The 24,549-nt window shown below is 38.2% G+C and overlaps 1 protein-coding gene and 1 pseudogene across 3 annotated transcripts in view; one reads left to right on the top strand and one right to left on the bottom strand.

Annotated features, from left to right (window-relative positions):
• The window catches only part of LOC131331506 (anaphase-promoting complex subunit 6), a 39,746-nt gene extending 15,642 nt beyond the window's left edge, over window positions 1–24,104 (bottom strand). Inside the window, exons 1-16 of one of the 3 annotated variants that reach the window (XM_058365493.1) lie at window positions 23,732–24,104; window positions 22,214–22,348; window positions 21,441–21,514; window positions 20,823–20,862; window positions 20,165–20,210; window positions 19,826–19,905; window positions 19,468–19,637; window positions 19,248–19,373; window positions 18,889–18,963; window positions 17,753–17,878; window positions 16,111–16,180; window positions 15,094–15,176; window positions 14,436–14,549; window positions 13,536–13,635; window positions 12,883–12,918; window positions 12,152–12,528 (exon numbers count right to left, since the gene is read on the bottom strand). In XM_058365493.1, coding sequence (XP_058221476.1) covers window positions 12,403–12,528; window positions 12,883–12,918; window positions 13,536–13,635; window positions 14,436–14,549; window positions 15,094–15,176; window positions 16,111–16,180; window positions 17,753–17,878; window positions 18,889–18,963; window positions 19,248–19,373; window positions 19,468–19,637; window positions 19,826–19,905; window positions 20,165–20,210; window positions 20,823–20,862; window positions 21,441–21,514; window positions 22,214–22,348; window positions 23,732–23,977 — 1,647 coding nt within the window. In that variant the 5' untranslated portion in view covers window positions 23,978–24,104 and the 3' untranslated portion in view covers window positions 12,152–12,402. Of the gene's footprint in view, window positions 1–727; window positions 1,387–12,151; window positions 12,529–12,882; window positions 12,919–13,535; window positions 13,636–14,435; window positions 14,550–15,093; window positions 15,177–16,110; window positions 16,181–17,752; window positions 17,879–18,888; window positions 18,964–19,247; window positions 19,374–19,467; window positions 19,638–19,825; window positions 19,906–20,164; window positions 20,211–20,822; window positions 20,863–21,440; window positions 21,515–22,213; window positions 22,349–23,731 lie in introns of those variants that run through there. The other 2 variants (XM_058365495.1, XM_058365494.1) reach the window with 2 other exon arrangements.
• Window positions 5,665–11,946, top strand: LOC131331510 (uncharacterized; annotated as a pseudogene).
• Window positions 24,105–24,549: the final 445 nt, after the last annotated feature.

Raw genomic sequence — 24,549 nt, 5'->3', positions numbered from 1 at the left:
GGTGATGCCAGTAGGTTGCAAATAAATAAACGAGTAAAATGCCAGATATTTCTTCTACTGGTACAACAGAAAATATACCTAGTTCATCGTGTCTAATTTATATATTGGCTACATAAAATACAACATGGGCAGTAATTTTCATGTTCTCAATATATAAAAAAATTGTTTTGACGGGAATCCGTTTTGGACTCTACACCATGGCGGCATTCATCTACCAGAGCTAATGTCAACATTTCTGTGTAGAACTGATCATCTGCTTTCAGCCATAAAGCCTGATAAATAGAAAGGATAACAGGACATTTAGAATGCGTCAACAGATAATAGGGTGCTTTTATGTTGGGACGTCTTTTGAGATTGGAAACTACAGAAAAAAAATCTTCCTGCAAAATGCTAATGTGTTTGCTAATGCTGACTGCTAAGAAAACTTATTGCACTTTACAAACTTGAACTTCCAAAAAGCCCTTCAATCCAAGTTGGACTTGTCACTTCAATTGAAGGGTCAAGAGAGGAGGGGAAGATGGCAAAACCATATAATTTTTTTTCCAAAAAGGACACAAAATGGAACGGATAGAAGGTTTTAATATGTGATGTCTTTCATTCCGACACTCAAGTTAGGAGTAACATACCTTGTGATAGGATGTAATTGCTGCAGTTAAATTATCCTGCAGAAGCACAGAAATCATCAGCAAGACTAATTAATCACAAAAGGCAAGCAGAGACAAAGCCAGGACTTTAATCTAGAGTTGGCGGGCCTTAATAGTTTGGTCACTTTCTGAAACCTTGGCATTCCCTTAAAAGCTCGTTTAGCCAAACATACAAGTTACTTAGAGCTGAATTATCCCATGCATTAAGAGACAACAAACCATGTCAGTCCAAGACTAAAAAGTCTGGGAATAACCTCTTTTTTTTTTCATTTGGTAATTGAAACATCATATTTATTTCAGGCCATATGATTTTTCTCACTTCACTCTGGTGTAGATCATCCTGGAAACAAACTAACCAAACAAGTCACATGCATTACCCTCATAGAGCAATGCAATATAAAATGCAGATTCACAACATGCCAAAAACTAAAATTTTGTTCTAGTTAACAATGAAACAGGTGATTCTCAGTTCCCATAGAAAGAAAAGGGTACTTTCCTGTTGAAAAACACTAGTTTCCTTGATCCAATTGATAAAGCCAATTGCAGAAGATCACAAGGATATATTTATGTGGAACTTCCTCTTCAGTGTCATATTAACACCAGATGCGGAAAATAATTAAAATCTGCGCAAATAATATGTACCTGCAAATGGTAAGTGTAGGCAAGACCTGCATAGGTGCTCAAACTTCTGGTTGATAGTGCAAGTGCTTTCTCATAGTACGTAATCGCCTCATGGTACCTCCTGAAATACAGTAGTACTATGTAAACGAACTTGGAAGAAGACATCAAAAGCATGAACGTCGTGAAGAGGCCATCTACTTTGTCAAAATAAAGAAGAATGAAGAACTGGATGAGTATGATCAATTTGCTCTTGCTTAAGCTCAAACTCAAGCTATTCAATATCCCTAATCTCCAAATATGTCCAAAAAAATCACACGTTACAGAGAGAAGTCAAGGCATAGTTGTCAAGGGCGAAAGGCGCAAAGTTTTGTTGGCCTGAGGCGGGAGGCGCAAGGAGAGGTGAGCGCTGTTTTGAAGAGAGGCGCACCTATGAAAAAAATAATTATTTCTGAAAATAATTGTGTTATGTGCGCTTTTTTTGAAAAAAGCTCGCTTTTTGTGCGCTTTTCTGAATAAAGCACGCTTTTTTGCGCCTGGTCGCTTTTCTCACCTTGTCGCTTTTTTGCGCTTTTTGCTCGCCTTTTTCAAGTCGCCTCACCTGGTGGTTAGCAAGGCGCTGGGGGTGTGCCTCGCCTTGGGCCTTGGCGCGCCTTTGACAACTATGTCAAGGAATGATCTGAACATGGTGTTCTCAACATCCTCAACATCTTCAGACTCCCACGAACTCCAAATTTTTGAAACACTTTCGCAAGTACTTTTTTCTTTTTTCTCAGCAAACTAGAAAGTTCTTTGCTTATGCAATTTTGTCTCTCGATCTCAACAATGCAACCACCATCACACTAGAGTTTGCAGGCATTCAGATAACTCCCTCCACTCTCACTACCTTTTCTGTTGTGAAACCAAAACGACAATGTGCACAACCATCACACATATTTGGACATAAATTGGTCTAAAAAAACATGGCCAGATAAATACTAAATAGGAACGGAGTTGCCAAAACCTAACCAGAATGTAATCTATAGCCAGCTAAACTTTTGATTATAAGATGCTAATACAAAATAAGTCGGGTGAATTGTGTCATCTGAAAGAGCTCCCTCATGGACCAACATCACATAATAAAAGTCAAGGAGAAAATGCTCGCTGGTATTGCTACCAGTCCAACACCGAATTAGTTTCAAAGAGTAAGAATAAATTTAAGGGAATTGCAAAAGTTTCCATCCGGTGACTTCTTGCAAGTTTTGCGGCATGGTTGGTGGGAATACATGTCAGAGTGGCGATGCAACTGGCTCTGCATTGCTAAGTTGCCAGTTGTGCGAGGAAAAATATAGGTACTACACTTGTCACAGTGCTATGATTTTTTGGGGATTTTTTCAACTCTTTATTTCACTACTTGATTCCAGGAGATGGCGAGTTTGCCTTAAATAGCAATTATGTTGCCTTTTGCAGACCACCTACTCTGCATTCAAGCAAACGATGCTGTGCATGTTGATTCGGATCGTCTGTCTTTTGGTTTTACGCGACACAAAACCTCTTCTGTCTTATTTCATCTACATTGCTTGACCTTGCTGGATTTTGTTTGACCTTTGGATATCATTTCTTCTATCTGTTTCTCCAAAGGTCTTCTCATAGAGGTCTCCTTCTACTTGATTATTCAAAACTATAAGCAAAAAAGAATCTAAATGGAGCATCTCGAAAATAAGCTTTTTCAGCTCTTTAAGTTGTTTCCTGTGTATAAACAGAAAGCAAAAGTTGTTCTAGACCAAACGAAAAAGAGGGAGTCATGAGTTGTGGCATAATTCGTCCACACATTTTATTCTTGGCGTTGTGATTTCAAATAGGTTCTCCCTTCCATTGCAATTTTTGAGTAGCACCCGAATACGTCCTCCTGTCTGATCAATTCTTTTTCAGTTCGAGACCGAGTATTCTGTATGAGGATGTGAAATCATGCTCATGTGAAGATGTGCAAGTGCTGTGGTAATTATTGGTGGAGTCAGACGCAGCTTTGTTTTCAAAACAATGAAGTCTCTTCATCTAGCTCTATGGAAATTACCCTAAGAGAGGAGGGATTCATGAAAAAAGACTGCAAGTGTACATATTTACTTACATTGCACTCATGGGGAAGCCATTTTTCATGGTCTTGTCTTTCCTATGGTATATGAAGCCATATCTTAGTTGTACAGGAATCTCGTAATCCTGGTATTTTTCTGCTCAATACATATATGTTCTTGGTATGCATTACATTTCCAAAGAATCTCTCTTTCATCTGGACTCGCATTAGAGAACAGCCAGCTAAGCGTGCACATTCACGCATGCTCACACAATCACACACTACACTATACATACACATTTAGGAGTCCACATTTGAAATTTCATATTGGCACAAGAACATAGCTCTAGCACACATCATATTATAAGGGCAACAACAAAAAAGGGTCCATTTCCCTATTGAACCGAAAGGATATCAATCATCGCATGAACTAACTCAGGCATTTCCCACCCGTGCCCAAAATATGATACAGCTTTGGTGGGCTTCCCCAGGGTGACACCAGAGGTCTTGGAATCACTTCCACCTCAAGCCTAAGTTACAAGTGAGTCTAACCCAAGCTCCAAAAGAACAAAAGACCGTAGTGGAGAGCACATCCACGTTTGTTAGAATGATCTAGATTATGTAGTTTAAGGCTTGTTCTGATAAATGTGGATTTCAACTGGAGGGATTTGACAGTATGAATAGCTCAAAATGACAATTAGAGATTGAGTTTTGGAGCTTTATCGCTCTGGAATCTGGATTTGAAATGACCACCAAATAGGAGCGAATTAAAACCATTCATGCTAAGGATTGCAGTGATGTTGAGAACAAAACAAAAACAAGGATTGCAGTTACATAAGATTTCGATAAAATACGCCACTTCTACCACTAGTCCATCTTCCACTGTTTCACACAAGCCACCTATAGGTCCACAATTCCACATCTATCCATCCATCCATGATCCATCAAAACGAAGCCTAAATTTTTATTTTGGTTAGTCTCACCTAATAATTTCAGCAAATAATTAGGGTCATTCTAACCATAAGTAGCATCGCAAGGTAGTCACCAAGCATAATTCCACAACTTCATCACAAAATTCTTCACATTCAACCGCTTCCCTCGTTCTCATTAGATTTACATAACCTAAACATCATCGAAACATCCAAATCCACACCAACTAAACTAACTTTCTCCGACCCTCATCAACATTTTGAAAATTTGAGCAAATATATATACATATGCGCATCGAAAAGAGGCCAGACTTTTTTTTTTTCTGATAAGTATAAATCCCAGAAAAAAGTCCAGACTTTAATTGCATTGGATCACTAATTGTCTACAAAAAAACTACTTGGCATTTCAATCTCCAAATACAAATTTCTGCAGCAAAGAAGCCACTGAATCATGTATTAATTACTCACTGAGCTTTGACGAAACCCTAAAACACGAGGCGATTGATTGTTATTCGACTGCTTTCAGTACCGCAATGGACGGCTTCTCCGGTAATTGAACGTGTCGCCGCCGTGCATGACTGAAACAAAATCGCCCAAAAGGGTTTCTAATTACAACAATGCTGAATACTATGAGCATAATCCAACCACACACACAAAAATCAATACGAATTGATCGATGGTAGTGGCTAAAGAAGAAGAAGATTATTACATCCGGCGCCGACGAAGTAGAGCAGGCGAACGACCTTTGGGCCAGCGGGGCCCACCACCTCTTCTCCGGTCATCTCTCTCTCTCTCTCCTCGCTATTTTTTGGGGAATGAAACAGAAGATAATTAAGGCCTGCATTTCTGAAGGCCACGAACTCGCGTTTAGTAGACGCGAGGTCAATAAAAACGACGTCGCCCGGGTTCATTAAGACTTCTCAGGTTAAACATGAGAAGTATGTTGAGACTTCGTAATTGGTAAATTGTGAACTCAATCTGGTTTATTTACATAATCGAAACTGTTCAAGTTGTAGATCTTGTCAATAAGATATACCTTAATAAAGATTACGTTAATCGAATATTGATTAGTTTATAATCGGAGTTGATTTGTATGAATTTATTTTTAATAAAATAGATTTGGCCTCACTGGATCAAATCCAATATCACTATGATTCTCTGGCAATATGTAATTTGTAAATTGTGAACTCATTCCGGTTTATTTTTATGATCTAAACTGTTGAAGTTGTTGATCGTGTCAAGAAAATGTACCATGTTGATTATCGTATTAATTGAATTCTGATTAGTTTGTAATCGGAGATGATTTGTGTGAAATTATTTTCACGAAAATAGATTTGGTCACAGAGGATCAAACCGAATAATGCTACCCACGCGCTGCCGTCTCGCATCCTGGCGACACGACTTCACTACCAGTTTTTTTTTTTTAAATTTGGCCACAGCAATGAACTGATTGATTGATCGTAAAGGGAGAGAGAATACTCTTCTGAAGCGAGAGAGAGAAAGAGAAGAGGCGACAAAGGGATGGAGAAGAAGGGAAGCTCTGGTCTCAACATCGCCCTCATTCATCTTGATCACGGAATCGGTAACTACTTTTTAATCCATACCTCTCTTGTGTCAGTGTGTGCGCGCTTGTCTGTCATGTTGGAAATCAGCCCATCTGTGAAAGGAAACAAGTTGGCAGCCTTGTTTGACCCAAATCTGGAAAATCGAAGGAGTATGATTACCATTAATGGTTGTCTTGTTTTTCGCCCTTCCATTTCGTGTATGTGTATGTGTGAATGAATGAGAGAGGAAAATCAGTGTAGACTGTGTACTATAGAGATGGAGATTTAGAGAGATGGGGCAGCACCCTTTGGTACTGTGGGGGATACACTGCGAGGGTAAAGAAATAATACTAATGAGCGGGTAACCCGTGAGATTTGGGGCTCATGGACATCGGGTGAGCGGGGAAGTGTGTATAACTTCAGGGCTCGGGTATTGGTGTTGTAAAGCTCTATATTGTTCATATAGTGGAGTATCTATCTCCCATGGAGTAAGCCGGTTTTGGGTTGAACCACGTAAATGTCTCGTGTCACCTTGTTTTTCTTTGTGACAATACTTATTAAGTATTGGATCTCAATATGAGTTGTGGGCAACTTCCGTGAAATCCCAACACGTCATTCTATTTTTGTTTCGGTCATATTGTATCAATACTCAAGAGGATGAATCTATAATTCTTACAACAGCATTCCGTGAAGATTTTTTTTTTCTTTGAAGCAATGAATAAAATTCAAGTGCTCTGAGAATTAGTTATTGCATTCACTTTTGAAGAGATTCATTGTGAAAATGATGTTATGTTAAGATGACAAAGTATCTGATTAAAAGTCTAGTGTTAGTTTAGAGATCAACCCTTTTGGGTGTTGCATCTGTAAAGAATTTGTTTGCTTGGATTTGAATCGGGGTTGATGGGGAAGATCTTCGAAGGTTTGGAGTGTAATTTCATATATATGGGTTGTTTCTTCAATGAGATTTTTTTTCCATTAACGCCGTTCACTTTCTTGAGGTATCTTGATTGAACTTTTCTGTCATTCTGTTGTTGTTTCTGTTTGAATCTATCAAGACTCAAGAGGATGAATCTATAATTCTTACGACATTCCGAGAAGATGGTTTTTTAAGAGGAATACATGAAATTCAAGTGCTCTGAAACTAATCATTACATTTGCTTTTGAAGAGTTTCATTGACAAAATGGTCTTAAGAAGACAAATTTTCTGTTTCAAAAAGTCTGTTTTAGTTTAGAAATCAACCCACCTTTTGGAAGCTGCTTTTGTGAAGAAATTGTTGAGTTAGATTTGAATAGGGGTTGATGGGGAAGATCTCTGGAGGTTTGGTGTGTAATTTTATACATTGGTTGATCTTTGGATGAGACAGTTTTTTGGGTGATTATTGCTTATTTAATTTCATGAGGTTTCTTGATAATGGGTAGCACTGAGTTTTTAAACCTTATTAGTTGATGTGCAGCTATGAGCTTAGGACTTCGGATATAATTAACATTCTACTTTTCAATATTTTGACTTCTATGATTTTTGCTCCAGAAATTGATGATGGAGGTGAAAGGTGATGGCTTCGGTCTAGGTGGAATGGACTTATTTGGGCCGATGATAAGAGTGTACCCTCATAATTAAAAACAATTTTTTCCGAAAAACAAATTACAGATAGAAATGGGGACTTATTGAGTCTTACCTTTCAAGCAGTAAAAAAAGAAAGAAAGAAAAGAAGCAGAAGTATTAGTACCTTGCAAACAATGCAAAATTAAAAGAAAAAGGCTACTGCACTCTAAGATATGTAGGACTATATGCAAATTTTCTAAAACCCCTAACTAAACCATGGCTTGTGTTATGTATAGGGGGAGCTGAACGATTAATTGTTGATGCTGCCGCGGAACTTGCATCCTTTGGTCACAAGGTTCATATTTTTACGGCTCACCCTGACAGAACTCGATGTTTTGAGGAGACCCTTGCCGGTGAGGAATTCGTATTGTTTTTATCTAATGTGTTGTTCAATGGGACTGCTCTATCAATTAGTATTGTTTGGTTGAACTTGCGTGCGGTTTTCAGATTAAAAGAAGTGCTATGTTTTTGAGATGTTTTTCTTGACTTGGTCTGGTTACATGTATAATGTTTATCACACGTACATTTGTATCATATCTCGGAGAGTTGCATAAGGTTGCCACATTTCCCTATCTAAGCCAAGGAAAAATGGTTTCCCTGAAATACTTTGGTTGATGGGTGTTAATGATGGATTTTAACCACCACACCCCGCCCCCCCCCCCCCCCCCCCCCCCCCCCCCCCCCCAAAAAAAAAAAAATTACTTCCATGCTTGGAAGTGCCTTAGATTTTAACGGTGGCATTTTTAGACCAGGTTCTAGTTTATTTTACTTGCACTAGAACAATTGTAACTCCAGGTAAAATAGGCTGTAACACAATCTGAAGAAATTTCGTATAACCATGCTGTTCCACTGCAGAAATGGTTAGTGAAAAGCATTTTCACACGAGGACATGGCAAAATATAAGTGAGTTTTGGTACAGTATTGATGATTGGTAATTTCCAAGATGATGGACTGGTTCAATACTAAATTCTACGTTTACCGTCCTTGTGAAACAAAAGGAGAAGTGGCTACTTAGTAATTAAACCGGCTCTTCACTCTTCTCAATTCTGTTTCATTAGTAACCCATGTGTAAAATCACCTCCATTTGTGTAAGCCTTGAAAAAGAACTTCTTTGTAGCTTCTCTGAATATCTGCATGTGATAGCTACTGGATGTTTTTTTTCCCCTTTAAACAATTTTGTTTTGGTACTCTACATCTATTCTTCCTTGTAATAGATCAACATGTGACATTAACGTAAATGCAATGTGCAGGAACCTTTCGAATAACTGTATATGGTGCTTTCCTACCCTAGCATACTTTCCACCATCTACATGCTGTATGTATCTATCTCAAGTGCATTTTTGCCGCTATCTGTGTGTTGTTCAGGTGGCCATCATTTGATGTTGTGCTCGCTGATCAAGTCTATGTAGTCATTCCTGTGATGAAACTAAAGAAATCAACTAAGGTGATTCTTATCTTTATTTTAGAAAAATTTCACCATTAGCGGTTTATGGATGGCTCACGTTGTCTGCTTCCTGTCCAGGTTGTATTCTATTGCCACTTTCCGGATTTGTTGCTGGCTCAACACAACCATTCTTCGGCAGATACATCGGAAACCCATAGACTTTATAGAAGAAGTAACGATTGGTACCTCTCTGGATCCTGGCTTTGTGATTGTCCTGTAAATTGTCTTCCATATTTTTTCTTTTCCATCACACCACCGGAAAGTCTACTCTAAAAATGAACCAAATACAAGAAAGGAGGACACATGTCCACTTAAATAAAGTGCAAAGGAGAAGGTTAATCAAAGACAAACTACAAATCACACATTGCTCTCAAATATCTGAGGGAAAAAGAAAGAAAGAGAGGAGTCCCTAAACGGAAGAGAACATGAGGCCCAAAGATGACAAACGGCACACTTTATGCTAATAATGAGCGATGTTGTCGAACTTGTCCTCTTGCAGCCACTTCCAAATCAAATAGCCCAACAAAGTAAAAATAAGATACAGTACTATAATCATTTCTCTTTTTTTGTTTCAAAAACTCGGTAGTATCACCCAAAAGCAATTTGCGAAAGAAGGTGATGCCACCCAACAAATATCCTATGATCTGAATAGGTGATGCCAAACGACAATGTAAAAACATGTGATTCAATCATCCTCCATACCTCTTCTATGCCTTTGTTGAATTAATGTAATGTGCTTTTAACAAGCTTAATGAATTGACCTGACCTATGGATTTACAGGTGTGGCGGATTTGATTATGGTTAACAGCAGATTTACTGCATCTACTTTTGCGGGTACATTTAAGCATCTTCATGCAAGAGGAATCAAACCAGTCGTGCTTTACCCTGCGGTGAATGTGGAGCAGTTTGATAAACCCCATGCTTTTAATTAACAAACATCCTTGTTCTTGGTATCTTTCTAGTTTTGGGCATGGTTTATGCTTAGCAGTTTTTATCCCTTGCCCTTTTCCGTATTGATGATAAGAGTTTATTTGGATAATCTGTTGCAGGTTTAATTTTCTCTTTGTCAACCGCTTTGAAAGGAAAAAGAATGTTGAATTAGCAATATGTGTTTTTACCTTGCTGCAAACCCTTGGAGGTGATGTCCAAGGTCTTAATGTTGCTGATGCTACGTTGACAGTTGTAGGCAAGTCTATCTACTTCCAGCTTGAGTACAGACGTACAGTTACTGATTCATCTTGGTTTTAGATATATCCTTTCTAGTTCTTAATTGTGTATCATTACCCCATCTGTCTCTTGCACAAAATGCGTCTTCCTTCATCAGTTGTGTGCCATATTTCTTGCATTGGCGTACAGTGTTAGCGCTGGAATCATATATTACACAAGTTCAAGGGACTCTAGGGTACAGATGGAAATTCATTTTTGATCTATTTTTGTTTTATTTTTCCTGAGATGAAAGATATTTTCATGTAACATAAGCATCAATCTTGGAACTTATGAAAAAACAAGGAAAGAATCAAAAGCGTCAACGGTGGTGTTTTTTACATGTGCAATTATGTGGTAAGCTTGGAGTACTAGACAGCTTGATGGTACTATGGCCAACTAGACATGTAGAGTGCATACACACACTTGACGGAATTAGAAGAGTCCATGCAACATAAATAGCAGTTTGATGAGCAATCAAGAGTATGCAGTATGCACTATTATCTTGGTTCAATTTGTATCCTGCATTGTGATTATTCTTCTTCCTTTGACATTATTGTTTGATGCAGCATAAAAGGACTGCTTGTGATTTTTTTTTTTAACTTTTCTAATTTGGGAGTTATTGCCGGCTGCAAAGTATAATTTGACTCTTTCTGCAAATTGTCTGTAGTTGGTGGATTTTGCAATCTGGAAAAGCATTTCCCCTTCCCCCCCTATTTACTCTAGGAACCAATGTTAGATTGTGCTTAATCACACCAGATTTGGGCCATTTGGCAATCTGAGAAAGCATTTGCCCCCACCTATTTACACGAGGAACCAATGCTAGATTGTGCTTAATCACACCTTGCATAAATAATTCAGCTTATGTTTCAGAGCGATGGGGGAACACTTTTTGCTGTGCGTGCAAGATATGCTTTTGCCCATTCAGATGTAGAATTTGGTACATGTTTTCAGTAATTTGACCACCTTATGTATTTTCTTCAGGTGGCTTTGATAAACGGCTAAGAGAGAATGTCAAATATTTGGAGGAACTGAAAAGCTTAGCAGACAGGAAAGGGGTGTCTCACATGGTTACTTAAGTTCATGACCTCTTGCTCAACAGCTGAAAGAAATATGTTGCTTTTGCAATGCCTCTGCGTTCTTTATACACCAAAGGTGTGTGAAAGTCCAATATCATCCTCAGATCCATTCTGTACGACTGACAAGAAGTCTCCTACTTGTCAAAATTGTAATTTTGAAACAAAGTCGCCTAATAATGCTTAATGATTGTAGGATGAACATTTCGGAATCGTTCCATTGGAGGCAATGGCAGCCTATAAACCTGTAATTGCATGCAACAGTGGGGGTCCTGTGGAGACGATTAAGAATGATGTGACAGGGTTCCTTTGTGATCCTAGCCCTCGTGAGTTCTCTTCAGCGATGGAAAAGTTCGTAGGGGACCCCCAAATGGCAGAGAGAATGGGTTCTGAAGCTCGACAACATGTTGTTGAGTCATTTTCTACCAAGATTTTTGGCCAGCGTCTGAACCAAATTCTTCTTGATATAGCCCGGGAAAAGGAGGATTGAGACATCGAAAACTACATGGAAAATATATATTTTGCAGATAGGGTGTCATGGTTATGGTAAAACGGAAAGTAAGGTTGTACTCTATGGCTAGTGGGTTGTTGCAGTGGGCCTCTCTTCATCCGGGTGTCTAGCATTTTTGGGGTGGTAATGTTTGGATGAAAGTTTGGAACCAATTCATCACTTCAATTTAGAACGCTGAATTGCTCCTCATTTTCCTTGGTATTCTGAAATCTTCTTTATTAAGCTAGTGAACTGATAGAGAATTACCAGCCTAACCACTTGAATCGAGAAGTGGCTTTGCAAACTCAACTAGTTTACATGTAATTCCAAGTTCGTTTATCATTCTACCGGTTTCGGTCTCAAAAACATGTGATGGTTTTTCTCTCCTCTTTAACCCCACCAATGGCATATGTGCCCAACAACGGAAACATATTTCATGTTAAAGCAGAGAGAAAAAACTGTGTGATTGTAGAAAAGCTGCACAAACCATCACCAGCCAACCCAATACAAAGATCCCAGAACTTTTGGGGGAAAGAATACTACTAGTATATGAGAAAGAGGATCATTGTATAAATCAAAGGTGATGAAATATGATTAAGAGGATCATTGTATAAATCAAAGGTGATGAAAAATATTCAGTTCAAAGGCTTCAATACATGCCAATAGGTTTCAAAATAAAAAAAACGAGTAAAATGCCAGATATTTCTTCTACTGGTACAACAAAAAAATATACCTAGTTCATCATGTCTAATTTATATATTGGCTACATAAAATACAACATGGGCAGTAATTTTCATGTTCTCAATATAAAAATAAATCATTTTGATGAGTATCCATTTTGGGCTCTACACCATGGCGGCATTCGTCCACCAGAGCTAATGTCAACATTTCTGTGCAGAACTCATCATCTGGTTTCAGCCATAAAGCCTGATAAATAGAAAGGATAACAGGACATTTAGAATGCGTTAACAGATAATAGGGTGCTTTTATGTTGGGACGTCTTTTGAGATTGGAAACTATGGAAAAAAATCTTCCTGCAAAATGCTAATGTGTTTGCTAATGCTGACTGCTGAGAAAACTTATTGCACTTTACAAACTTGAACTTTCCAAAAAGCCCTTCAATTCAAGTTGGACTTGTCACTTCAATTGAAGGGTCAAGAGAGGAGGGGAAGAAGGGAAAACCATATAATTTTTTTTCCAAAAAGGACACAAAATGGGACGGAGAGAATATTTTAATATGTGATGTATATCATTCCAGCAAACAAGTTAGGAGTAACAAACCTTGTGATAGTATGTAATTGCTGCAGTAAAATTTTCCTGCGGAGGCACAGAAATCATCAGCAAGACAAATTCATCACAAAAGCGGAGACAAAGCCAGGACTTTAATATAGAGGTGGCGGGCTAGTTTGGTCACTTCTCACATGAAACCTTAGCATTCCCTTAAAAGCTCATTTAGCCAACCAAACAAGTTACTTAGAGCTGAATTATCCAATGCATTAAGAGACAGCAAACCACATTAGTCCAAGACTAAAAAGTCTGGGAATAACCCTTTTTTTTTCATTTGGTAATTGAAACATCATATTTATTTCAGGCCATATGATTTTTATCACTTCACTCTAGAGCAGATCATCCTGGAAACAAACTAACCAAACAAGTCACATGTACAACCCTCATAGAGCACTGAAATATAAAATGCAGATTCACAACATGCCAAAAACTAACATTTTGTTCTAGTTAACAACGAAACAGGTGATTCTCAGTTTCCATAGAAAGAAAAAGGGTACTTTCCTGTCGAAAAACACTAGTTTCCTTGACGCAATTGATCAAGTCAATTGCAGAATATCACAAGGATATATTTTTGTGGAACTTCCTCTTCAGTATCATATTAACACCAGATGCGAAAAATAATTAGAATCTGCGCAAATAATATGTACCTGCAAATGGTAAGTGTAGGCAAGACCTGCATAGGTGCTCAAACTTCTGGTTGATAGTGCAAGTGCTTTCTCATAGTACGTAATTGCCTCATGGTACCTCCTGAATACAGTAGTACTATGTAAACGAACTTGGAAGAAGACATCAAAAGCATGAATGTCATGAAGAGGCCATCTACTTTGTCAAAATAAAGAAGAATAAAGAACTGGATGAGTATGATCAATTTGCTCTAGCTTAAGCTCAAACTCAAGCTATTCAATATCCCTAATCTTCAAATATGTCCAAAAAAATCACACGTTACAAAGAGAAGTCAAGGAATGATCTGACATATTGTTCTCAGCATCCTCAACATCTTCAGACTCCCACAAACTCCAAATTTTCAAAACAATTTCGCTAGTAAGTACTTTTTTCTTTTTTCCTCAGCAAACTAGAAAGTTCTTTGCTGATGCAATTTTGTCTCTCGTCCTCACCATTGTAACCACCATCACACTAGAGTTTGCAGGCAATCAGTTAACTCCCTCCACTCTCACTACCTTTTCTGTTGTGAAACCAAAACGACAATGTGCACAACCATCACATATTTGGACATAAATTGGTCTAAAAAAAAGCATGGCTAGGTAAATACTAAATAGGAATGGAGTTGCCAAAACCTAACCAGAATGTAATCTATAGCCAGCTAAACTTTTGATTATAAGATGATAATACAAAACAAGTCAGGTGAATTGTGTCATCTGAAAGAGCTCCCTCATGGGCCAACATCACACAATAAATGTTAAGAAGAAAATGCTGGCTGGTATTGCTACCAATCCAACACCCTATTAGTTTCAAAGAGTAAGCATAAATTTAAGGGAACCACAATGGAATACAGATTCTGATAGGTATTGGAAGCCAATTAGACGCACTTTAATTTTCTCAATGAATGGGCCAGATTAACCACGGTTGGTTCCCACATTTCACTTAACGATGACGGAATGTGAGCCAAAGTCTTCTCAAACCACCGCACTGCTTTTTTATACCTGCAATAGCATTAAATGGCAATTATGATAATGAAAGCAGCTGCTTAAATATCAACAAAACAAATGCAGAGGACATTTTTGTGAAGAGCTACCCAAGATATGCGTCACATTCCATGAGAAAAACTAACAGAAGAAAAATGTCCATATTATACTAGCAATAGCAATATCTCCAGCAAAATAACAAGTTCAACTGAGAATGCTACTTAGATGCACATTGTATTTTGGTAAGTAAAACACACTGATTGAAGCAGCACCAGCAGGTGTGAAAGGACGGAAACAGCGGAGAAGAACATTAGAGAGAGGAGAGTTCGAAGATTTTATCTGATTCTCCCAGAACATTAGTGGTTAATCACACTTATCATTGGTGTAGATTAGGATCTATTGACAAAACAAATGATGGAACATGAAAAAATACCAGTTCAGACCGCCTGATTCATTTGTTTTGACAATACTTCAGCAACTACAAAATCATGGCTCTTTTTGATACATGCATCCCACCAACTATATCAATCGTAAAAATTTCATGAAAAGAAACTTTGCTTACTCCTTCATATGATGAGCAACAACTCCAAGTTCGTTATACACATGTGGATCCGAGGGACATACTGTCTTTGCCTGCATGAAAAACTGAAACAAAAATCCTATCACAAAACTGAACATAAAAAAGGCCACCAGAACGTCAATGTAAAGCAGCGAAAAGGAAAAGCACACAGAGAAAATGGAGTAATACAAGTAGTTCTCGTAAAACAAAGATAGTATACATCTATTTCCAACAAATTTTCTGTCACTGTAGAAACCAGCCTAGGTATAGCATGAAATGCAAGAATGATACTTGAAAAAGACAGTGACATTAATAATTTTATCCTCCGTTAACATGCTGACCCTATCATTTTGTACGCTATATGAGCTGCTAGTATTAAAATTTATCAATTTTGACAGGTCAATTTATTTATCAGAATAATGTGACGGAACATGCCACAAGATGGGTTCTAAAACTCCACCTATGAGAAAAGAAAATAGCATTTAGATAAACTGACAGAACAAAAGAGTCAACAATTCATTGCACCCCTGACATTACTCGAAAGGTGATAAAATTGGTTAGCAAATTGATATAGTTTGGTAATGGGTCTGAGATGCTTTTCTAAAATGCTCATCAACTTTATACCGTTCAATATAAAACAGCACTTCGCGATACCCTAAGAGCCCACTCGTTTTACTTCAGCTAAGATGGCCCATGCTTTTGCAGTGGGGGCAGCGTACCTCCAAGCTACAAGGATGGTATGTTGTTTCATTTGTTTGTTATCAAAAAATGCAGAATGAAGTCATACAACTCTACACTCGAAAACAACCTAACAGGATGCTCAAACAACTATCAATCGAACATCAATTTTGACTGCTCCATCAATAAAAGCAGTTGTCAACAACTCGGCATTTGGATAACAAAATGCAGAGATGAGTGTTTCAATATTTTTCTTTTCCTTGTCCATTCTTTTAAAGTAAGCAAATCCACCAAAACCCAGAACTTCATGAAGTTACTTTCACAAGTTGACATCTATATTACCTGCTCAGCAAGTTTGAAGCTGTGGGTTCGCATGTATTCCATCCCAATATATAGAGCTGGTAAATGGCACCTGGAACAAGAGAATAATCAACCTGTAAAAGACAATTCATAAGTAAAGAGGATTTCCACTATGCATGCTAAACAAATGACCAATAAACTAAATTTCTGCCTAGTTCTGACAAAGAAATTTAGAAGTGGTCATCTAATTACAATCATATATTCCTGACCTTGCAAACAACACATACCCAATATCAGTTTTCATCAAGGGAGGGGAGGTGCAGTGACACACTACGACTCAAAACCTTCGCAATAGTGAACCAACCAACAACAAAACACAGGGATAACCGGATAACTAACAATGAAACTTTGAAAATGGACAATGTGTGGAAGTAAACAAACTTGCCATTTGTTGTTTAACTTTAACATATTGTACAATATCCTCTATAGTACACTCCGGCGAATTGCAGCATTTCCTTCCCTTAACCCCTCCGCTACATTGACACAATGAAGATTCTTAAATACACACAACTTGGACAGTATAATGAAGTACTCTAACAATTGCATTGGCTGTATTGTGCCTTTTTGTCTGCAAATCATAGAAAGTCTACGTAGTAGACCGAGAGGTGGGTAGACATGGCTTTCCATCAAAGTGTAATTGAGTTCTGAGGGCCCATTGGAGGTGGGAGAGAGAGAGACTGCGTGTGAAGAATCCTTGTTGGAGATTGAGGAGAAGCTTTCCCCATAGACCCTCATCAGCTGCCCAAGTTATGGACTCCAAACAAGTTGAATTAATGTGCGAAAATATGCACAAAAAAAGTTGAAAGTACTACTATGGGACACCAGAATATGCTCATAAACACACGAGTCACACGACCCCCACAAACAGGGGTGGAATTTCGGATACAACCCGTTAACACAACTAGAACCCAACACGAAGTTAGAGGGTTTAGACGACTCCTTTTTGACATGAACACGAATAAAAGAAGACCCGACAACACAAAAATTAAATGGGATGAATACAGGTTGGAGTCAATTTTATGTGCCGACCCGTTAACCCAAAGTTATACGAGTCGAACATGAAAGGGCACAACGCGGCGTCACCAACCATACGCCATGATTTGGTTAAATGTTGGTTATTTTTCTGTTGGTTTTATAATTTATGTGATTACGATGGTATTGAAAATGTCTTCATTTTTATTATAGATTAAACACGCTCACATAGAACATTGATGCGTGTATAATTTTACGTACATCTTTTATAGATTTTTAACTTAAGGGGTCAACAATGTAAACCCAAACACACAGCGAGTTCAAGCATGCCAGGTTAGCGTCAAGATACATGACACGATTAAGGTAATAGGTGTTTTCACACAAACCCGAAATGACACGACTCCAAACCGACACGACACGATATCCATCCCTACCCACAAACTATGTTCCTGTGCAAAGTTAAGCAAACAACTTGCTTATCCAAACAAAAAAAATCAAGCTGTAGATGAAGTTATGAAATAGCATATGATGTCAACAAACACAAGGAAACACAAAAACTCACTCAGCAGTCAGCAGTCAGGTGAGAAACAAGAAAAATCCATCTACCTACCAGACTGGTGAATGATTTCAGCAGGATAAAATAAAACAATACCCAGGAAACAAACGAGCAGCAGTGCGATAAGCTGACATTGCTTGGTCGCCTTCTTCTTGAGCTGCATAAGCATTACCGTAACCAATCCAAGCTGGCGGAAATGTCCCGTCTAGATTTGTAGCCTTGCTGCCAATTCAGATAAGAATGATAAATCAAATCAGAACTACACAATGTATATGAAATATGAATACAGTGGGGACAAATTTGGAATATCATGTTTTCCATCCCTAACATGTTTCTTAACCTAAGTAATCCATGAAAAACAGGATTTTATGCAAAACTCAAAACTACGAAAAAAGAAAAAGGAAATAAGAAATATCATAAGATACGGCAGTAGCTGAAACAGTTCGCCTAGTAACTTCCAAATCAACGGGAGTCCAAAATGAGACTGGCTAACGTATAGGAAGCACTGCCCCAAAGTCCACAAAATCTCAGTCCCATTGCGAAGCCTTTATATGTTTCCAAAAACTAGTGCATGGATAGAGCAAGAGAACAAGGTGTGTTACGTTTTCCTATTAGCTCCAATTCTACCCATTCTCCTCCAAAGAAACCATTCACGCAATCCTTGTAGAACCCACTACCCGGTACATTCTTCACAAAAAATTCTGATGATGAATCAATCCATCACAAACTTCAACATCCTCCCTCTTGATACTACAGTGTTTACTCAATCATAATTGCAGTACCGTCTCTTTCCTATTGGAGACAATACCAATCTGATGCTGAAAAGAATCCCAAACTTCTGCAGTAACTGTTGCCCTTATTTACACATTGTAACATGCTCAATTGATTATGACATGCTAAATGGCTTCATCTCGAGTCACATGCTCAACGGACTTGACATGCTAAATGGCTTCATCTCGAGTCTCTGCTTGATAGTTTTCCTTCTCTCAAGAATTTCTTCAGCAACTTTATGCAAAAAACAACCACAACAGAAACTCTTGTGCTCATTTCAACATGGAGTTTATAAATGTTTAGATTCAAAGCATAATAAACTTTTACCTTCTAAGAATACAAATATTGACTTCCAACTACCTATTTAACTACTACAGCAGAAAATTTAAGTCCTAAAATAAACCATATCAGCATTCAGCAGTATTAAAAATAGAATTCAATTAAAAGTGGATAATAATTACCTGAAGTACCGTCGTGCTTGATCAAACTTTTTTATACAATAGTAGTAGCAACCAACCGCAAACCAAGACAAAGCCCTAAAAGACCATTCTCAATGAGAAACAACATAATATGCAATGTAAAAGATTTAATGTACAGGTGAAAGAACGGGAAGAAAACCCTATCTAGGTTGCATTTCAGCTTCATCATGACATAAATAAATAGCAAGACGAATAAGATGTATTAATTTTTACAAATTAAAGTGGAAATACACCAAGAACAACTAGATTTGCCGATAAAACAACAACTAGATTCTAACTTCCAACTAACAAGTTCATCACTGCAACTGAATTCTAGGTAAAACAACAAAAAGCATGCTCACTTTTGAGGATAATCCTTTACTAAGTTGCAGGCCATAAGATAGAGTTCATTTGAATGCCCAAGCTCCATAGCAGCTGCTAAATGCACAAGCGTACATTTCAAATGGAAGGGATCCTTTTCAAGCAATCTGGATTACATAGTGTGACAGAAAACAAGCTCCAGTCAAGCAAGTATATTACTAAGAATAAAAAAATTATCATTCACTTCACCAAAGCACTCACACGGAAGTTAGCTCAAAGCATTTTTGATATTCACCACATTGATGGTAGTATTCTGCTTTGCAGGCCAAAAGGTCAGTGTTGTTTGCTAAGGACTGCTCTGAGGATTTAATGTTACAACCCTCTTGTTCCAGTTCTCTGAATTTGGCTTCTACGACATTTTCCTTATCATACTGCGTATTACAAGAAAGAGAAATAAATTGGACATAAAAGCAAACACGGCATAGGAGTGACGCAATAGACAGAATGGAACATAAGCGAAAGATCAAAGAGGGAAGTTGATAGATATACCATGTTTGACACGGACCACCTGAAAATCAAATATGACCTCATTACATGAAATTCCATTACACATGCTTACCTTCTTTATCAAACATGAATAGAATGACGAGATCCATCCGTCTTCAGGAGCAAATTGCAATGAAGAAAGTAGACTTGTTTCTGGGATTTTATGGCAGAACTAAGTTACAAAACAATCAACTGAAGTACACAATGCATAAAGGTTTTCCTACTGGAAAACTGATGCATTTGAAATAATAAGGGGCAAAATCAAGAAAATTTGGCGGATGATTCTGAAGCACTTTATGAAATACAAAAGGTAGCAAGAAAAACAAGCCGTGCATTAGATATTCAGTACCGTAAGTTCTTCTTCAATCTCAAATACCACATATATCCATGACCAAGTAATCAAAAAACTCACCTTCTTCGCATGTAAGCATATGATTTTCAATTAGACGCTCTAGTGCCTGCACAAGGAGCAAGATAGCAAAAACTTATGCAATGAAAGAAACAATCATAAGAAAATCTATAGAAAATGAAAATGCTTCTCAAAAGTAGTTGCGCCCAACTGTGATGTCATTTCCAACAGGATTAAAGTGAAAAAGGTTACACACAATTGCAACAGTATTGCAATACATTATTTTAGGGGTAATGCAGGGTGTCTCTGGTCCTTGGGCGCACCACAAGTCACTACAACTCCTCCCAACAGTCACTAAAATGCTTACATGTGCGGGTGAGGTGGCATCAAGAGTTGATAGCAAGGGGAGTTGAACCTAAGACATTACAAGGGAGTAAGCAAACCTCTAAGTCCTAGGCCTTCACCATCAAGCTAACCCCTTAGGGTAATCTCAAATACATTTTACTGGAAGTGGTTGCATATGATAGTGAGTAGGTGACCATAGAAGGTCTAAGACAAAAGTATCAGAGCACTTCAATCTCCACTTTATATTGGTCGGGTTTGTTTTTTCATTAAGTAGCATTCCCTGCTCCAAAGCTCAATAAGAAAGTAACCTCACTTTGAATACATGAACATAGCAAACAAAAGAATATGTGCAGTATTTTCAAGCAGATACCCATACCTCATAACACAGAGGATCAGCTTTGACAGCAGCTTTGTACCTTAAAGCATAACGAAGAGTAAACATGGAGATGAGCTAGGAAAGACAACGAAGAATAAAAGGTAAATTTCTATCAATTTTATTTCTATTTATAATCTTCTCCACCATGTCCAGATGCACTACTCTTCTCCCCCAAAGAAACCTATTTATAGGCATGATAAAATCCTTAAAGCCGATCATACCCTCCAACCAATCCTACCCAAACATAGCAATATAGACCCACATTTCATCCTAAGATGCTAAATGGTTCCATAATAGGAAGTTATCAAAAAATCAGATAAATTCCATTCATATCATTGTCACCCATTATCCCATATCATCAAAAGTAAATTGCTATAACTTCTCGTGGTGTTTCCAAAGCAAGCCTTAAGATACTTCCAGATGGACCTCCTGAACATATCATGCGCTTCATTCATTCCAAGCATAATAATTGAAGTTTCAAACGATCCATTATGCTTTACTACTTCATTAATTTCAAGCATTAAGAATGATCAATGCATCTTTATACCTTTAAAGTCTAAACCATAAAGTGAGTGTCAATATTGCATGATCATCCTATGTTATATCTAAGACACTCACCATTGCCGAGCCTGGGCACGATTTTCCAGAGCTTCATATGCCTTGCCTCTTAAAAAGCATATTGCGGATGAAATCTGTAAAAAAACTTATGCAAACATACAATCATATATCAAGAGTCAAGACTCGTTGGCAGCCATTAGGTCCCATTACAAAAGCAAGAAAATCAGAACTTGTTGTATTGACAACAATTTGGCAGCCAATGATGGAGAACAAAAGCTTCAAAAACTCTTGAGGCAAGCAAATAGGCAGCTAGGTGAACGATCACACGAATATTAAAATTGACCAAGTGAAAGAGCATATTTCCTTCTTTTGATATAACCATCTCCTGATAAACAGGGTGGCCAAATAATCTTGTGCTGTACATACCAAATTGAGAAAATGCGACATGCACACAGCAGGCGTCAGTGGTTTGCAGTCACACACACACACACACACAAACACAAAGATGGTGAAAAACAAAAGCAGCAAAACAGAATACTCATTCGAATTCTAAAAAATTCTACAGTGCCTTTAGTCAGATGCTAGCTTCCAACAGAATACTATGCCATAAGCAATCCCTTATTCTCTAGCCAATATGACAAAACAAAATATTGTATTCTACCTTTCCAAGACACAAAAACTGTATGCCAAGTAGATATTTATGAAGTAGGAATTTTAGTGCTATGAATTCCAATTCTGTCATTGATAAATAGCTAGCAGGGAAACGACAGAGATGCAATAGAAGGAATAAAAAATTGCAGCCTCTTACAAGTAGCATAAAGAAAGAAAATTACATTGATCTCACGATCTTCTCCGTCTTTATCTAAGTACATGACGCTGCAATCCTTCGTGATATTCACATTCCCATGTTCATCTACTTTAGCATCACCAAGCATTAATAGACATTGGTCCCACTCCTTCAACTCCTCCTGCATGTTCATGGGGAAGAATGTGAGGACAGAGGACATCGTCTACAAAAACAGATAAATGAACAAAATCACAGGAAACACAACACCCGACTACTAAACCTAGGACAAGACTGCATGACAGCATAAGTACAAAAAGAAAACACTAACAAGCAGAGTTCCAAATGCCACACATACAGGTCGGGATTGCCTGCGGTACTTCATACACTCTGTATAGAAATATTTTACCGAAGAGAAATGATATTCACACTCCTCTTGCTTATACTTGCGTAGAGGGATAGGATGTTTGCACACTTTAGCGTACAAAGATCAATGCGTTGTGATAGTTTGAGAGACAAAGAAAGGGAGTGTGAGCACTTAAGATGAGTGAGTGTAAACAGCCCACTATAATGAAGGGAACTTTCTTCTGTAGCTGTAACGCCAATGTTACAACATGACAAAACAGTGAAAATTGGCATCAATTGCAATTTTCCTATTAGCTCTAACTTAGCATATTAATCTGGGAGGTGACAATTAGCTTCAAATATTAATTTGTTTAAAACTGACTTGACTTAACTCAAGAGGCCAAGATGTCACAAAGTTGTGCATTTTAGATACAAGTCACAGACTCACACCTACTTCTTTCAGGAAAAATATATTACGGATTTTATTATGATTTCAAGTTCTCTCTGAAAAATAAAACAAATGAGCTGATTTGTGGATAAGCTAATGCATCATTGATTGAACTCATAACAAATACATTTCTTTTACCTGAATGAAGTAGGTGTGAGTTTATGAGAATGAGATGCAAATCTTTGGGACATCTTAAATTACAGGAAATAAGAACGCTACTCTGCGACAATTAAACAGAGTATTGCAAGCCAGAGACATAACAATAAAAATTCCACAAACAATTAAGGCTGATAAACGGACCAACCAAGCTACTCGAGTTCGCTCTCATATTTGTTTGTTAAAAGTTCTTTCTAAGGTCAGTTTGTTACATAAATAAACAAGCTTGAACATTTTTATGAAGCTCGTAAAGCTTTCAAACCAAGCTCAAACAAACTAACTCTGCTCATGAGTCATGATGTCCTCCCACGTCCCAAAAAGAATATCCGGTCAGCAAAATAAGAACTTTAAAAGAATATATTTTTCCAGAAAAATTTGAACTTTTTTTCAAAAATTAAAAAAACTCGTTGATATCTAATATCTTGCCAAAAAAATTTGAAAGTTATCATAAACAGAAAGTAATCGAGATCGGCTCGTCTCATTAACAAGCTAAATTTACTCAAGAACATATAAATTTTCAAACGGAGCTTGAACAATTAACTGCTCGGCTTGGTTGGCTCGTTTATTGCCCCTACAAACAAGAACAAGAAAACAAGACAGATGAAATTGAGGGCGAACCAGACACTTGGCAGCGAGGTAGCGGAAGCGGAGATCGCGGAGGACGATCTGGGAGGCGTTGAGGAGGTGGAAGGCGCGGCGGTAGTGGCGGCCGAGGAACAGCGCTTGGGCCTGCATGTAGATGTCGGCGGGGTCGGAGGTGAACGCGGCGACCTTGTCGGCGAAGAAGATCGCCGAGGAGTAGAGGTGCTTGCTCACGCAATCCCTAACCACTCCTCTCAGCTTCTCTATCTCTTCTTCCCTCATTCTTCCGGTCGGACTGGGAGGCTTGGAAGTGAGAGTGTAATAGAGAGAGAGAGAGAGAGAGAGAGAGAGAGAGAGGGGTTTTGCGGGGTTTTTGAATTTTGGAGGAGAGAGACGGAGATTGGGGAGAAGTGAAGTAGAGGAAAGAGAGGCAACAATTGGAAATGGGAAAATGACGGCCAAAACATGTGGGCCTGGTTTAAACGTCTCCTGGTTAGGCCCATCCATTTGTCCGAAAAAAACCCATTCCTAGGCCCATCCATTTTTCCCAAAGAAAAGCCCATTCCCATTTCTCCGGCCTTATTTTGCTATGTGTGGCTAGGGCTGCAAACGAGCCGAGTTTTGCCTTACTCGAGCTCGGCTCGCCTTAGTTTTCCTCAGCTCGAGCTTGAATCGAGCTGAAATATGTGGGCTCGAACTCGGCTCGAACATATATTCAAAAGCTCGAGCTCGGCTCGAATGGCTCGTTCGGTACATGTATGGGTATTGGTATATGTATGTATATGTAAGCTCGAGCTCGGCTCGAATGGCTCATTTGGTATATGTATGTATTGTATATGGCAGCTCGCAAGCTC

The sequence above is a fragment of the Rhododendron vialii genome, chromosome 6a, assembly GCF_030253575.1.
Source record: "Rhododendron vialii isolate Sample 1 chromosome 6a, ASM3025357v1".
Lineage (NCBI taxonomy): Eukaryota > Viridiplantae > Streptophyta > Magnoliopsida > Ericales > Ericaceae > Rhododendron > Rhododendron vialii.
Note: the sequence above shows the minus strand (reverse complement) of the source record. Positions and strands in the feature narration are given on the sequence as shown.